At 35.8% G+C, this 16,794-nt stretch overlaps 1 protein-coding gene across 2 annotated transcripts in view; it reads right to left on the reverse strand.

Moving 5' to 3' along the window:
• The window catches only part of UNC13C (unc-13 homolog C), a 167,306-nt gene that overhangs the window by 78,139 nt on the left and 72,373 nt on the right, over nt 1-16,794 (reverse strand). For both annotated transcript variants that reach the window (XM_059858311.1, XM_059858312.1), the window contains 5 exons: nt 12,858-13,077; nt 10,167-10,394; nt 8,082-8,223; nt 1,143-1,312; nt 192-307 (listed from right to left, as the gene is read on the reverse strand). In XM_059858311.1, the coding sequence (XP_059714294.1) occupies nt 192-307; nt 1,143-1,312; nt 8,082-8,223; nt 10,167-10,394; nt 12,858-13,077 (876 nt within the window). The remainder of the gene's footprint in view (nt 1-191; nt 308-1,142; nt 1,313-8,081; nt 8,224-10,166; nt 10,395-12,857; nt 13,078-16,794) is intronic.

Here is a 16,794-nt window from a genome sequence, read left to right on the forward strand (position 1 = left end):
TTGTTCTACCCTTGCCTCTGAACCTGATACTTCCTCAGCAATACAGAATGGGAAATCTGAAATAAACTTGTCCTCAAGTGCAGCAGCAGTTATTTGTTTCAGTGCTCTAATGTTCTGTAGCCTTGTTTATTTATCCATGCAACAACTGAACAGTAATTTCTATACTGTATACTATAACTTCTCCAACATACCTCATGTAGACAGGTGTACTGCACATGATAAGGAGCAACTTTCTCCTCTCCTTCAATTTCAACATTGATTTTCAGTCTAATGGCCCCAGAGACAGCCGATTTATCTGTTCGCTTTTCTGAAGAGTGGAAAAATAATGCATTAATAACTACAAAGAACACGTGTATGTCATATGAAAAGCTTTCATAAATCATTCTAGTTTAATCTTCTAAAGCCAGGGAGTCCTGCTGTTGAAAACAACAATGTCTTTTAATACCTCACACATGGTTCAGGCCACAAAATGGAATATCTAACTATGAAGTAAAGAATCTATTATTTTATATCCCACATTCAAACAAGGCTACACAGCTATTTATTTACTACTTTCCCCTTCCCAACTGAAATTACTGTAATTTTCTACCTGTCATCTGTACTAATTATTATTATTTTCCTTTAGTTATGAAGACTTTACCAACAAGCTGGACTACTCTGAGTGTGATGGGTTGATTCTGGTAGGTACCCAGCAAAGCTGCTCTATCACCTCCCCTCCTCTGCTGGACAGAGCATAGAAAATCTAATGAAAGCCCCATGGGCTGAGAGAAGGATGGGGAACAGATCACTCACCAATTACTTCCCTGGCCAAAACCAGACTCGACTTGGGGGAAAATCAATTTATTACCAGTGAAATCAGAGGATGATAATGAAAAATAAACCCAGATCTTAAAACACACCTTCCCCTCACCCATACTTTCTTCACAGGTTTACTTGGCTCCTGATTTTCTCTACCCCCTCCCTGCCAGTGGCACAGGGGGATAGGGCAGTGTGGGTTCTATCTCTCATTTTCAAATCAACCTGTTATGTTTAATACTTTAAAAGTCATACATTGGTACCAAAGCTACAAATTTTGAAGTTATAAAGTTAAAGACAGTAATACTCTACCTACATTTCTTTTTAAAAATCAGTAAGAATCATACCTAGATTATACCATACATCCATTTCTCCACTCAGTGTTCTTACTTCAATGATTGTTTGCCCAAGAAAGTCATCTGATTCCTTTTTGAAATGCTGTTTTACTCTAGATTTGATATCATCGTCTTCATCCCATACTCTTACTTTTATTCTATCTGTAGAGTTATGACATTCACTGGAAAAACAAATATAAAACACAAAATGTGAGTGATATATAAACTATATTAATCTGTATTGCTGTCTAATTCATTAAACTCAATCTCCACACACTTGCTTAACTGCACCAAATGTCAAAACACAAACAATCTGCAACATCCAGAGGAAAAAAAAGGCCAACCCAGACTGACAGGGACAAAAAAGTTATACATATATATATATGTATATATGAGTTATATAAGTTTTATATATATATATATATGAGAATTATTACATATAAGAGAAAAATTTGATGGAATTATATATACATAAAGATTGTATTTAGGAATGTCAATAACTGCTCATTAAAATTTTTAATTTGAAATTCATACTTCTTTATGCTGTTATGTAACGAATATCTTAGGAAAGATACAGTTAGGTCAGGTTTATCTGTTTGGGAATGCCATGTAATACATACAGTAAACTACCAAAGCAGTACTCTGGAGTAATACAAAAAGCAAGCAAAAATTAAAGAGTATTTCCAGTGTGTGTTGGTAAGCTTTTTTTAAAAACCAAGAAGTATGCACAAACATCCCAGCAAGAAAAGAAAGGCAATCAGAAAAACCCAGGAAAATAAGTAGCTGCTTTATAAAAAGACACATTTATGTTCTTCAAGACCTCCATTCCCCGGAGTAGGGACCATGCCATGTTCTAAAAAATTTCTTGTAAAGTTAAGTGGCTTACTAACCCTTTCTGGGCTGAGTGGATTTGAGAAAGTTCTGGATGTATGAGGGAATGAGATGGCTTCACTTTCTATCTACAGAGTACACAGTGGAAAAAAAAAATTTACTCCCAGCTGCACCCTGCATTTATTTGCACAGAAATCGAAAATAAACTCTATTACTGCTTATTCCTATAAGGCACAATAAGGACTGTTTACTATTTGTTGGTGATGGCTTTTGATGACTTGATTGGAGTATCCCAACACTGAGGTGTGGGTTAGTGAAAAATTTTCTGCTGAAGTTTGACTAGTACAGCGCTGGCATCAGTTAAATCCATACCATACCCGTGCATCCATATGAAGTATTGTTTTTAATATTCATTCACTAGTGCTACAGAATTTTTTTTATATTACATACCTCAGTTCATCTTTAAATATGACTTTGAAGCATAGCTGCAAATTTTCATCTTCAACAGGGCATTGCTTTCACAGCTGATTAAGAGTTTTTACTCTAATTCTATTCCAAGCACTATCATTACTTAGTGATCTGTCTCTGTTTTCAGTGTTAAAACAGTAATACTCCAACTTATCTTCCAAGCAGAACCCCTCAGGGGTATTCTAAGAATTAATTAGTGGTGGTAATGGGCTTTGGAAGTATAAAGTGCTGTAAATGGTACTATTATTGTCAAGGCCAATCAGACACTAAAAATGGCATGCCCAGCTTTTACTCTGCCACACTGTGACATCATTCAGTATCACAGAAATCCTTGTGTCTCTCTGTATTCCAGATTTTCACTTTGCATATTATTCTGGTAATTAAAATGCACATTGTTCTGCGATTAGCAAAACTAATAAAGTGCAGTTTCCTTTTGTCTTGTTACTGGCTTCCCTGACCTCCAACCAACCACAATCACCTACTGAATCTTCTCCCATAGCTGGGGTTTTCATAAATTACCCCTTTATGTTAACTCCTGGTATCTATTATGGGATCAGCTCATACTGAGGACAGTCAGTATCTCATCTCTCTCCAACCACGTATTTTCATAGAACGTGACAGACATACTATTTGGCAATCTGTGAAATTTCTCTGACTGATCACAAAATTCAAAAGCTATTGGCAAGGACATGCAAAATATAGGAAGATAGAGGTGGACCAAATAAGCACTGCTGCCTTAAGAAACTAGGCTGTTTAATTCTCCTGAAATGTAGCTCTAAGTACATAACATTGCTAAAGTCCTGAATTGCATTTAGCTGTGCTCCCAACAGAAATAATTGACAGGGGATTTCTACAGTGACATAGGGAGATCTGTCGCTGAGGTATTTATGTGACCCTCATCACCATACCTGTGCTTTTAATAGAAATCTTATTCCAGCTTTGATTCTCTGGCAGACGCTGCATATAAGAAGTCATTGTGTACTTCAGCATAAAAATCATATTTCTATTCTTCTGAGGCAACACAAATTTCCCTCTGATATACACTTAGCTGATAAAAAATATTTATTCAGATGGTCAGGATTCCCTGATCTCCTAGGTTGTCCTCAGCATCCTTTTCTCCTTTAATCTTAGGTTAGTGAAACGTGGTGAGACCTGACCCAACCAATGTGTTAACTCGTTCTCATCTTTGTGTCAAAACTTCAGCACAGAGTCAGCTCTGCTACCTTTGTAATGCTCCTGTGCAGGACCACAAAAATAGCATGGATTTCTGTTTAAAAACTGAAGAGTGGATGAGCAAAGATTTCCTCCTGGCCTGCCCTGTGGCAGTGTGACTGCAGGGAGTTACTGCTAAAGTTCCGGAGCTCTCTCTGAATGATCCTGCTGACCTGCCCAGACTCAGAAACAGCCCTCTGGAATGACATGCATGTTTTGCCTTAGTCACTGCTAACATCTGTCCAGAAGCTCTGCGTGGAATTCCTACTTCTGTTTACTCCAGGAAAATCAGCCCGGGGAATTAAAGGCTAGACAACATATGCTAGTTTCAGTGTTCCTCTTCTCACCACTCTGCTTTATGTGCTCAGTAAAAGCATTCACAGAAGTGTGATAGAGGAAGATGAGAAATGAACTGTTCTCTAGCACACAGAGAATTGAGGGTACTGATGCTTCCGAAAACTAGAAAATTTGCAGTCTATTCAGAGATGAAGTACAGAAGAGACAGTTTTAATAATTTACCAACAATCTGGTGACACTACATTACTTCTGCCTTTCCAGAATGCCACACAGACATGAAATAAGCCTCACAGAAATCCAGCTTACTCTAATGGCTAGAGTAATAAAACTGGAATAAAAAGTATCTTTACAACAGAACCCCAATGTAAATTTAATATTAGATGCACTGGCATGATCTTATTGTACATATCCTTTAAGAGATCTGCACCCAGTGTTAAAACGACAACTAAGTGATACTGTGCTACCCTCAGTAAGTTCAGGAAGCCACTTATTGCTATTATTACCCTCATGTTTATTATTATTATTATTATTGCCATTACTGCAAGGCAGGACTAGATCCACACCGCTGCTATGTCCACTTTGCTGTTAGGGGTTCACAGAAAGTTCCATGGCCCCTCACAGTATGTCTTCCAGAACTTCACTGGCCCTACTGTTGTCAAACTTTTTCTGAAGTCTGATTTAAACCTCTCTAAATGTAATTTGTGGCTATTACTTGTTCTACTATAACAGTAAGCATGGAAAATAGATTATTCCTTTCCTCTTTGCAGGAGAAAGGATGTGTTTAAAGACATCCTTACCTCCACTACTTGTCTCTTCTCTAGTCTGGACAGTCCAAATTCTTTAGCAGTGTTGTCACAGGCCATGCTTTCTAATAAAGTAGAATGAGACTAATTATGCTTTTTCTTGCATTATTTTACTCTGTCATAACAAAAAGAGTGGTATAATTAATCTGGATTGACAGTAGTTTGAAAAAAAAGACTCAGACCATGCATGCTGTACTCTAAACCTGAAAAATATCATCACTGAACAAACAATTTATCATTGGAATTGTTTCTGAGAGGTGTTCTGCTCTCTTGATTTGGGCTGAGGCTGTGAGATACAGTTATTTTAATTAGCAGAATGTCTCTCAGGCTGATTATTGAAGAACTTTTGAAATGAATGAATCTAGTAAACTAATGTAGGTTTATTACACAATTGGTTTTATGTAATACAATTCTCTGTTATATACACTTGCCTAGGAGGCAATCCTTGAGCTATTTCAACAATTCTGGTAAAACTGTGTTTAGATAGCACTGGAAACTGGAGCACCATTTAAGCAGTTAACCAATCATGTTCTCTTTAGGTGCAGTGAAGATAATATTTTTTAAAAGTCAGTTCAGCTGATCAAGAATGTACAAAATAACAGCTGAAAGGGACTTTGGTGAAGTCCTCTTGGCCCCTGGCAGTAAATATTGCTTAAAATGAATCCACTAATAATTTAGTTCAGAATAAATAATGTGCGAGTGCCATGCTTTAAAGTAACTTTAAAGAAGGAACATCTACAGCTGGATGACTGAAATCAGTTTGAGCAAATGTTTTCATGCACTGAAGGTAGCAATATAAATCCAATGAAGATATTTATTAGAGCCCTTATGCTGTCTTAGTGACAGCCAAAACAGGACAAATAAATAATGTAAAATAATAATCCAGTTATGTGAATGATGTCTATATTATACAATTGTATCTGAGGTATTTATGAATGGTCAGAAGAAATGTGGCACCTGCAAAGTCAGCAGGGCAATGTGGAGATGTGTGCTAGCCCAGACAAAACTGTCAGAAAAAACTGATTTCTACATGTCACTAACCAACTGTTGAAAATAGTCAAGAAAAGAATGAAAGTAGACTTTATTATAGTGCATCAATAAAAAGGTTTCTAAAAAGCTGAAAATTATACAGCCAAAATATATCTTCCTGTAATAAAAAAAAAAAAAAGAAAATGCACCTGTATCAGATGCCACATTCAACCAGAAAGAGAAGGTGACAGCTGTCTAGAAAGAGAAGGTGACAGCTGATATACTTAGCTGATAATGCCCTTCCTTTGCTCTGGCATTGAAAGAAACACTGCTATCACTGATGTTTCATTGAAAAAGCCCCCAAACTTCTCTGTTATCTCATTTCTAATAATGCCAGGAGAAAGGATCAAAGCCCTTCGCACCCATGTTACATTCATTAAATTGGCCTATTTACTTCTCTACCTTGTGCACCAAAAAGCTCTATTTTAGTTATTCTTTATGAGGTCCCTGTTCAAATCTATGCCAGTGTCCCATGGTCATTTAGCAGGGGGTCAGACTGCATTTTGGCAGAAACATTCTCTCACTGTTACCATGCAATCATATCTGGGTCACGTGTGGTTCTAAGAACAGGAACTCTGCCCTCACTCCATGTGCTATGACAGAGCAAATGCACAGTGGGGAGCCAATGTTTTTTCCAAGTCCTTACTTTGGAACAGATGGGAAGACTTGAAAACATGTTTTGGTATGATAAGTATGCACAAGATTGTAAGATTTTTAAGACATCTTATTTCTGCATTTTATAATTTAAAAGTTATAATGATGGTTAATTTTAGATTTTCAACAGTATTTAAATATCAATTACCACTAATTGAGCCTAATTTAAATAACACTTCCTGAGTCAATTAAATAGTTATATTGATTTACTTTAGATTTAATTTTCTGGTTAAACATTTATAGTTTATTTAATACAATTTAGAAATTCTCATATACTTTCAGCTGAAATCCAAAGCATTAAATAAGTCAGGGAGATTATTTCAGAAAACACATGTACTATAAAAATGTTGGAAAATGTATTCAGTGCAAAGCAGTTGCTCAGGAGGTACATGCTCTAGTAAGGTTTGGGAGGGGTGTATAAATATTATTCCTAGGGTAGCAGATGACAATAATACTTAGTGCTGGGGAAAAAAAAATTTCAATATTTTCAAGTTTCCAGGGATTTCATTGTAGTCCTGCTCACATCTTTGAGAACCTACATTCAACAAACTTTCTATGAAATTTTCTGAATTGCTCATCCATTTTTGACATTATGCATGTCCTACAATTAAAATGCCAGAAAGTAATTATCTCCTACTTTTGGACACTCAAAGCCATTCAGTGAGGTATGACACTTCAACTGTTACCACAGTGACACAGTTAACTCAAAAAGAAAATGCTTTCTGGATAGAAGAAGCTTGTAAAAAGTTTCTAGGTGTCTCTTTTCTCTGAAGTACCTATTTATTTCTAATACAAGTGTTAGAAACTGTGAAGGGAGTGGCATACATTGTTTAATTCAGCTGGCATTCCCTAGTTCCTTTTCCAGACAAATAGAAGCAGCATCTTGGACCAAAACCCTTTCACACTCTACTGAAACAATAACCTACTCCTCAATAAGGTAACAGATTTTTGGCCAAAATCCAGGGAAATACCAGATTGTTAGAAGTTAACCTGTCATGTTTTGACATTGCACCTTCTAGAAGAAAACGGGGCTCTATTTCAAATGCCTGAACCTTCACAGAAATTGTTTGCACAGTTTACGTAGATAGGAATAGTGACAACTCCTTCCCTCTTTATAGGAGGAAAGAAATATGAGAATAAACTGAACAATGCCATCACACTGTACTCTCCACATTTGACTCTCAGAAAACACTCTAAAAGTATGGACATTACAAACACACCAAACCTGAGCTTGGAGCACAGCAGTAACTACCAAATTCCCCAGTTACACCTTGGAGAATCACAGTGTCAAATAAAAACTCATTTACTTTGCATGGTCAGTGTCTGGCACATAGGAAAGCATTTCTAATGACAATACTTGGTATGTAAGGTTGAAGTATGAAAACTGTTACTTAAGTTCCCTTAAAGACTAGAATAATTAGACACCACCAACAGATCCCAAAAAAGACTTAATTATAAGCTGCATGATCACTATAAGATAAAGACACAATAAATTTTGATGCTCTCTCCATTCAGAACTTGCAATTTCATAATGCTATAAATATGCATAGTGCAGACAAAACATGTTTTCAAATTAAGCCTATATTTCACTTGGTAGAGTTATATTATCTAAACGTAGATTTTAAAAAGTAATATCAACAGCATTTTCTCTACTTACAAATAGAATTTTTCATCCCATACTGGATTCAAATTTCCAAAAATAGTTTTTGTTCTTCGCTTGTTTTTGCCAACTTGCACGGTAACATATGGGTCACTTGAACCAGTTTTGTCCTTAGCCTGCAAGCCCTGAGCACAAAGAACTGCAACAAAGGAGAGAAATGTGCTTTAGGCCTCATAACCTTTATTGCCAAGAAGTAAATGAGAGAGACAAGAGCAGCAGGAAATAAAGGCCTCACAGTGAGGGATCATGAAGGAAAGATTTCTGGATTATTTTCCCAATGTCTGTAACTGGAGACTGACTAGGTTTGTCTAATTACCCTTCTGGACTGTATCATATTTAAAAATATAGTTTAATAGAGTAATAAATATAAAGATTCACTACTGAACACCAAACAAATACTTTTCACACATAATTCAAATACTTTTCTCAAACTTTGGTTTAGTCAAAATGGCAAGGAATATAATGTTGCATAACTCGTCTTGAGTCTGACAATTCCCTTAAGTTCCCTGCCCCCCAGTAAATAAAGAAAGAAATACAAATTCCCAAAATTTCTCCAAAGATCCAAACTAAAATTTCCAAAGTAAAACCTCCAATAATATAAAAAATATGCCCTAGAATTTATGGAACTAAACATGAGGGACATTGCTGCCATTTGTTCTCTTAAGAGATGAACCATTACTTTTAGTATACTTTCTATGCTATCACAGAGAGGGTGACAGCTCAGATCAAATATCATCAACTGTTTATGTATTTCTTTCTGACAGTAAGAAATAGATATTTATAAATTAATAGATATTAGTTTAGTGGCAAACATAAATACATAAAATTTTATTTTCCATCATAATTCATAAAAGTGGAAATCTCAGGAGAAAGCAGAACTGTCAAAGAGCAGCCTACCAAAGCTGGAGAACTGTAGCTAAAACACTTGCTATGGCTCTTACCATTCAGCAGCAGTTGGCTTTGTTATTTTTCACATATTGTTTAAATCATCTCAGTGGTAACATTGAGTTAACATTCCCTGATGTCAATCATTTTGGATAATGAAGTTCCCTTGGCGTGCTCAGAAAAATGATTACCTAAAAATGGCACCTTGCTCAGCAGATCAGCTCTCAGTGTGGGTTCAGTCATATGTGCTGACTTCAGTGAAAGAAGTAAAATTCTGCTATTCTTTAACACATCCAATTTCTGAAAACACTCTTTGGAATAAAATAGCATGCTTTGTCTTCCCCATTCACTCTAAATCCACAGGGAAACTATTAGAAGGCAAGGAAGTATCCCTCTCTTATTTATGCAGTAGAATGAAGGGACAGCCTCACAAAAGTCTTCAAGGATTAAACTGTATGTACACAGTGCCCTGAACACTAGACAGCCTTCAGTATCCTTTAGAGGTAGAACTAAAAATAAACGTATGAATTAAATATGTCCCTAGTGCTTGGTGACAGTCCCAAAATTCCACAATTATTCTTTTGAGTTTCATGCAGCACCTCTCAACCTTCAGAATAGCCTCCATTTATGCTGAGGTTGTAGTTCAAAAACTGAAAAGTCAAAGTCAGACGACCTGGAAATCTTCATGAGCAACCAGGCTAATGCAATTGGAAGCCATCTGGAATATGTTTGCAGTGAGCAGAATTATGCAACATCAGCATCTTTAAAATGGAACGCACCCTTAGTCAAGCAATGTGAATGGATAATAAGTTTCAAAACCAATGGGATCTGGAGTTGCAAGCCCAAAAGTTTTTTTAATCACTCAAAGCTTTTTTTTTTTTTTTTTTTTTTTTTGTTTTTGTTTTTGTGAACTTAAAACTTGTGCAGTTGGTGGCAAAAATCTCATCCTTAGCACAGAAGATATTGGTAGGAGGTAGAGGAGATATATTATTTTTACTTGTCTTCCTATAGCAATAGAATATAAAGTGGTTTTGGCAACTTGAAACTCAACTCTTGCAGTTGGCATCCTATAAATTCCACTGTTTTATCTGCTCCAAGTATGCAACTGAACACACAGTCCAGCTCTACTTATAAAAAAATCTTGCTCCTGAATCAGGAAGTAGGAAAGAAAGAGCTCTTAGAACAGAAGAAAATTACCTGTGATAGTTATTTTTGCTGACCATTTGGATGTTCCATCCAAAACACTTTGTTTTGCTGCTTTTGTATATTGTACAAAATCTTCTTTAGAAATATTAAACATTTCCTGGATCACTTCAAACACCTCTGGTCTATTTTTCTCTCGAATCTTCATTCTTTCCTTCATAGCACTAATAATATTCTGTGTTTTGTCTTCTGCACCATGTTTGGAACTTTTCTCAGCTGCTCCTGGAATGAGAGAAAAGGTCACCATTGTTATTGAAAATTAACTTTGTTCTTTTTCCCCTCTAAGGTCTCCAGTCAACTCTTGGTACAGCAGCACCTGAAGGAGATCTTTGTTTCACCTGAATAACGCCTCATATATATATTCTTTGTGATATCACAAAATCATCAGTTGATTTAGTTTAACATGAGGGGTTAATAGTCAGCTTCCATCAGTGTTATGTGTCATACATAAAATTATTTACTAAACCAATACTATTCAGTGCCAATCAGTACTGCGGAAACATCTCAACATGTGTACTGAGCAGAAAGCACAAATTTGTGATCTCAAAACTTGATGATTAGACACCACACCTGTGGTATTAAACTCAGAGACTTTTTGGAAAAGAGAGCTTACCCAAGAAAATAATTTATCACAGGTATGGAACAGAAAATGATTTTATTATAGAAGAGATGATTGCTGAGCTGTCTGGAAAACATGACAGGTTATTCTTAGAAGATGAAGGAGGGAAGTTTTTTTTATTTTCTCTTATTTTCTGCCCTTCCTTAAAAAGTAGAAATGTAACAACATAACTGAATAAAAAACCCTGGGCACAATCTGAATGGCAATAACATATTCCAGTTAGAAACCTTGTTGATTTTTAAGACCGCACAGGTAAAACTGAAGTATGTGTTAAAATAAAACTTCCTTTAAGTAAATATCTTTCTCTTTATACTCATTTATTGCAACTAGTTCTATGTCCCCTATTGCTAACAACCTCTACTTCTGTCTATCAACAACTCTTTTCATGCAGTATTGATCAAACTAATTAAGACAATAGAGTAACTTACATTGCATAGCAAGTTAACAAGCTCCTTTCACCCTAGGGACTGATACAAACGCAACATGATTGAAATCAATTCTAATTTAATATTGCACCTAGTACTAGAAAGGAGATCTTATTGAAGATGAGAGAGCTAATGAAAGTGCTACTGTTGTTTTTCTTAATCTAATTTAGAACAAGTTTATATATTGACCCTAAAGATCTTGAGATGTGAATTCATTTCTACAGCCTACATTAGCAATCATGATATATTAAAAAAAAATAAATCACAGAAGTATGAAGGCGAATACATCCTACTGATAACAAGGTGGGCAAAAGAATGACTATGATAAAAATAACTATGTTTCACTTTATAACACTGTTAGCATCAGCTTTCTCAGAAATAGAGATTTAACCAATTGGTCAATTCATTTTTTCAATGGAAAACAAAGAACATGAAATTTTCAAAGTAGTATACTATGAACGCTGAACAATTAATCTCTTGCAAAAAATATGACAGGATGCTCAGAAACATTTGAATACTAATGAGAAGAGTGGGATCCCTTAGGCTTGTTAAATATTTTATCTGCAATTTGCCTTCTAAAGGTTTTGTTCTTTTAAGACTAAGTTGCTTGGGCTGGCGATATGGGCCAGAGGACAGCAGCCCAGTTTCAACCATAGTGCAGAATCACAATTAAGCACAGTTAGGAAGTTTGATGTAGACATTGATCACTGATTTGTTGTCCATGAGGTCAGTTGCTCTGGGAAATTTTAATTAATTCCTGAGCAGTGCAGACCTTGAGCATCCATCCTGCATGACAGCTCCTCACAGAGAATACAATGAAAAGAAGGAAGAACTGAGTGAAACATCTATATAGTTTTCCTACATGTAGAAGCTCTGGAACACATCAACAGTGAACAATTTTGAATAACTCCAGAGTATGGAAGCCCATTCCATTCCAGCATCAGAAAACTTCCAGGTCTTGATTTTCTATTGCTTAGAATCTCGTATAATAATTGTTTTGTAATTTAAGAATAGTTTCAATACACCTGATATATTTTCACAGAAGAATGTGTGGTGGCTGGAAATAAGCTGAGCAAGGAAAAAGCAAAGAAAAGGTTGTTTTGCTTTAATTCTAGTGCCAAATGGCTTATTGACTAATTTTTTTTTCCCTGACACATACAGGATTTAGTATTTTGAAGGGACAAGATCCTACTTACTGTTTCATATTTTTTACTCATATATAGCACATCAATATGACTACAGTAAGTAGCAGGAATATTTTTAAAATATTTCCTTTGGCATTTGTGTTTTGAGTTAAGTAAAACAAAGAGGGTTTATGTCAAGTAATAAATTGCTCCGGATATTGCCATAGGCATGGAAAGTAAATAATTCACTGATGTTAGCAAGCATTATTTTGTAAAAGCCCAGCAACATTTGACAGATTTCAAGGACAAAAGCAAAATGAGTAGGTTTTCTAACAGTAGGTTTTCCTAACAGTAGGTTTTCTCTAAAGCTTCTGGCTAGCTTCTAAACTGAGGAGCATCAACACACCTTCACTGATTTTGGGTGATCTGGTCCCTCATTTCAAGATATTGCTGAGCATACACACAAAATCAAAAGGTGTGAATGAATACAAGACTTCAGCTATCACGAAATACTCACTCTGCAAACAGTCAGCATTTAGGAGGTCTTGGCACTTCTCATGGCATTTGACACCACATTCAGTGCATCTCATGCCTTGTCTGGCTATGCCCCAAAGCAGGCCTTCACATTCATAACAGTATGTGGGAGTTGTAGCTGTCCAGATTTCAAAGTTATGAGGTGTAGTTGATGATATTGGATAGATCAAAGCCTGCAGGGTCTTCTTGAAGACATGTATTTTCTGTTCGGTAAGAAAATAAATATTTCAGGTGTATTGCATAGCACAAGTGAACTGTTTCAAAACTATATGCCATTCACACTTAAAATGCTATAAAATATCAGAATATACATAGAAGAATAAAATAATTTGTAAAACACTGATTTACTCACTTTGCTTTACACTTGGAAAATAATTCTGCTTGACTGTTTTGTCTGATTACACAAATAGCAGAGTTAAGTTGGAATAAAGTTATTCAATTAACACAAAGCCTTATATAAATATATTTTGTATTTTGAGGCAGAAAAAAAAGAGCAGCAATACATTCATTGGGGCATATTAAGCAGCTACCTAACATTAATTCTGAATATTTAAATACTTCCTATAGGGACTTAGACATACCACACAAAATGCCTTTTGATTATATACAACACTATCCTCTAATACCAAGCATCTATATAACCTCATCAAATAAAAGCAAGCCAATTGTAGGGTTCCATTTTCTCTGTATTCCTATAACAGCACATTTACTACTTCATTTTTAAGCATCAACTTGATCTTTACTACAGACAAGAATGATCCATACTCTCAAAAGTCCAAACTCATTTCTTGGACTGTTTTGGCTTAAAACCCATGACTAGTTGTACTACAAGAATAGTTATTGGCTATTTACTGATTAGTACTGTAGCAACTTCAGTCTCAGCTCCTTAGTGCTTAATAAGATGAAAACAAAGTAGTTTTCATCGGTAGTTTTGCACACAAGACTTTGGCTTATATGGGGACAATGCTCTGGTTTGTTTATTTGAGCTTTTTTTCAGGCACCCTGATCTTCCAGGTACAGGCAGTTTTTTGGGAATAAGAAGAGCTCAGCAGCCTGTAGGCAGCACTTGGCACTAAGCTTAGGTTGCTTCTGCCTTTTTTAGGGGGTGGGTGTTCACTAAATGCACACGTGACAGTGATGAATGTATGAGAAGTTCTAGATTCATTCCCTTATAAAGGAATAACTGTTTCTTTTAGAAAGAAAAAACTGTATTTTAAAAAATATCACTAAATTATTATTTTAGAATAAAAAAATAATCCTATCACCAGAATATAATGATATTTCTTATTTTAGAAAGAGGAAACCGTATTATAAAACATATCACAGTGGGATATTTCTGAAAGTCTGCCCGTCCTACCTTGTCCTCTGGTGTGGATATTATGCAAGGTAGCTCTAATGCTGGCTATAAAGCTGTGGCAAGGGAATAAGATTTTGGAATTTGTGTGGTTTGTCTATTTTTTTTTAACATCACTGCCACAGTTCTGACAATAGAGGAAGTAAGGCAAACTTATTCAGTTAAGCATTTGTTAACACTCCCTTATCTTTCATATTCAGCTGTGGTAATTGTATGTCAAATGGAAGATATTAACCTGTCTAAAAATATGCTGACATATTCTTGGTTTTATGTACCTGCATCTCTACTCAAACTCGCAAGATATTCTGCTAATAATAGATTGCCTGATAAAAGTCAAATATTCTTTTTTTGTGCATATCAGCATAATGTTGCACAAAGTCATCAATCAAAGGACTTGTGCTACCATGGGAAAACCAGTACCATGTAGCCAGAGGGTAGCCATTGATTCATAGGATCAAGCACTAAAAATAATAAAACCAAATATTAGGTAGCTTAGGCTGCAACAGCGCTTACTGAAGTTAGTAGTTACTGCTGAAAACAATATCCATCCTGTGGAGCCTGGCCAAAGATACATGGTGAGACATTTCACAAAGATCTGATCTGAGCACAAGTGAGAACACTGAAAAACTGAACTAAGAAAAAAACCTGATAGAGCAGAAAAGGCTAAAACAAATGCTGAATTGCCCTCCAGGGTGCTTCTCAGTCTATCCTAACAACTTCCCTGAAAGCAAGCAAAGGTGTGCACCAGTTTGATTTGGCAGAACCTAAGAACTGTGATAGTAATGACCACCTAACTCTGGAGATCTAATTTTTGTATATTACTCCACTTTTGCCTTCCATGTTACAGGGACCAGAAAGGAGACTTTAAAACAATCTAAAGTGAATTTATACAGCTTGCTGAGGAATAGTGTTTCTCAGAAACCACTGATTACACTCTCCCACTCCTGTGCTCATGTAGCCTCAGTACAAATCCTGCCCTTTCACCCTGTTCAGCTGCAATATTTTCACATTATAAATACTTTCAGAATTTTTCCAGTAACTTTTTCACTTTTCTGAAATGTCAGTAAGTAATGAGATTTACCCTCAACAGGCCTTAAAATAAACATCTGAGGGTAAATGAAGTTTTTCAGCTGAAAGACACAATTTGTAGATTGGTTTTGCTGCTGAACATGTTCTTTCCCCTGTTGTTAATAAAGCAAATTGCAAAGTAGAATTTTATTTCTCTTACTGTCTGGAGGCTTTAATTCCTATTACTCTCCTCTGTTTAAATGTTTTTGTTACATGAATTACAGAGCATAACAACATGGCACTAATAACTTCCAATATAACTATATAACTAATAACTGGTTTGGCAACATTTAGCACTACTAATATATAGGAGAATTATTTAGTTATCTGCTTATCCTCTAAAGGAAATTTACTTCTGTCACATTCTACCTGAAATACTTGATGATGTCATTGCTGTATAATTTTCAAAAATGTGTAGCTCTGTCTTTGTTCAACAAAGCATTCAAATGGGTGCTCAACTGAAAGCATATGTCTAAGTGTTACACTGTTTAAAATGTCTTTGGATCTGTGCTTGAGAACACACAAAACTCAGTGAGTCATGAGTGTGTTGTAGCAAAAGGATAGCAGGGACAGGTGGCAAAGCTCAAAGCCTTAACCTCAGGGTGTAATTTTTGGAGTAGGTGGCACTTGAGTTTTAATAAAGGCATTAGTTCAAAGAATTTTCATACTGAATTTAATCAGCTAAATAACCCACACCCACCAGAGTCATTAATATTCCCTCCAGAAAAAACTTGGGGGAGGGTAAAAACTAAAAAAGCCCTAATCAGAGGAAAAACTTGCCCAAAGGGGATGTTTTTTCCTTAAATTTCATTGGTGACTCCATTTCTTCATCTGCGCTTTACATCTTCATTTTGTGGAGAGTATCTGGAGAATTCTTTTTTGCCTGAAAACGTCTGTCCTTTTTGTTTTCAAATCTTACTCCACCCAGTGTAATGATGCCCTAGGTTATTAAGTTTGGCTGGCTACTTAGACAAGTAGAAAAGTAATGCCTTTCCCTTGTTTTAAATAGCTTGCAAGAGGCTTTACTGGCTGTACCCTTAGATTTCTCTGGGAAAGAGCACTCCCTGGCCCTTGGTATGTGTAAGTGAGGGTGGCACAGGACTGGCTTCTCTTATTCACCTCTACTCTGAATTAGCTTTTTACATTTTCTCATCAAATGAACTTTCGTGTGTCTAAATTACATTTGCTAGCTGCCTTTGAACTTCTATTTTTATTTCAAGATTTCTTCAGAAATAACTATTTCTGGTACACATTTTTTCATATGGCATGGTTCAAATGGAGGATAGAGGTATAAAAATACATTCAAAAGAATTTTCCTTTTCCATTTCTCCTGAATCAGGATTCAGTAGTTTCTCTGGTTGATCAGAAGCATTGGAGACTTATTTGTACTGAGCTGTTCACTGAGATTTGCTGTCTTTTTTTCCCCCTCCTGAACAGGACCATTTATGTAAAAATCCATAAGTGCAGTCAAAATTATTCTTTCTTGTCCTGCATTTGT

This window comes from Haemorhous mexicanus, chromosome 13 (genome assembly GCF_027477595.1).
Source record: "Haemorhous mexicanus isolate bHaeMex1 chromosome 13, bHaeMex1.pri, whole genome shotgun sequence".
Taxonomy (NCBI): domain Eukaryota; kingdom Metazoa; phylum Chordata; class Aves; order Passeriformes; family Fringillidae; genus Haemorhous; species Haemorhous mexicanus.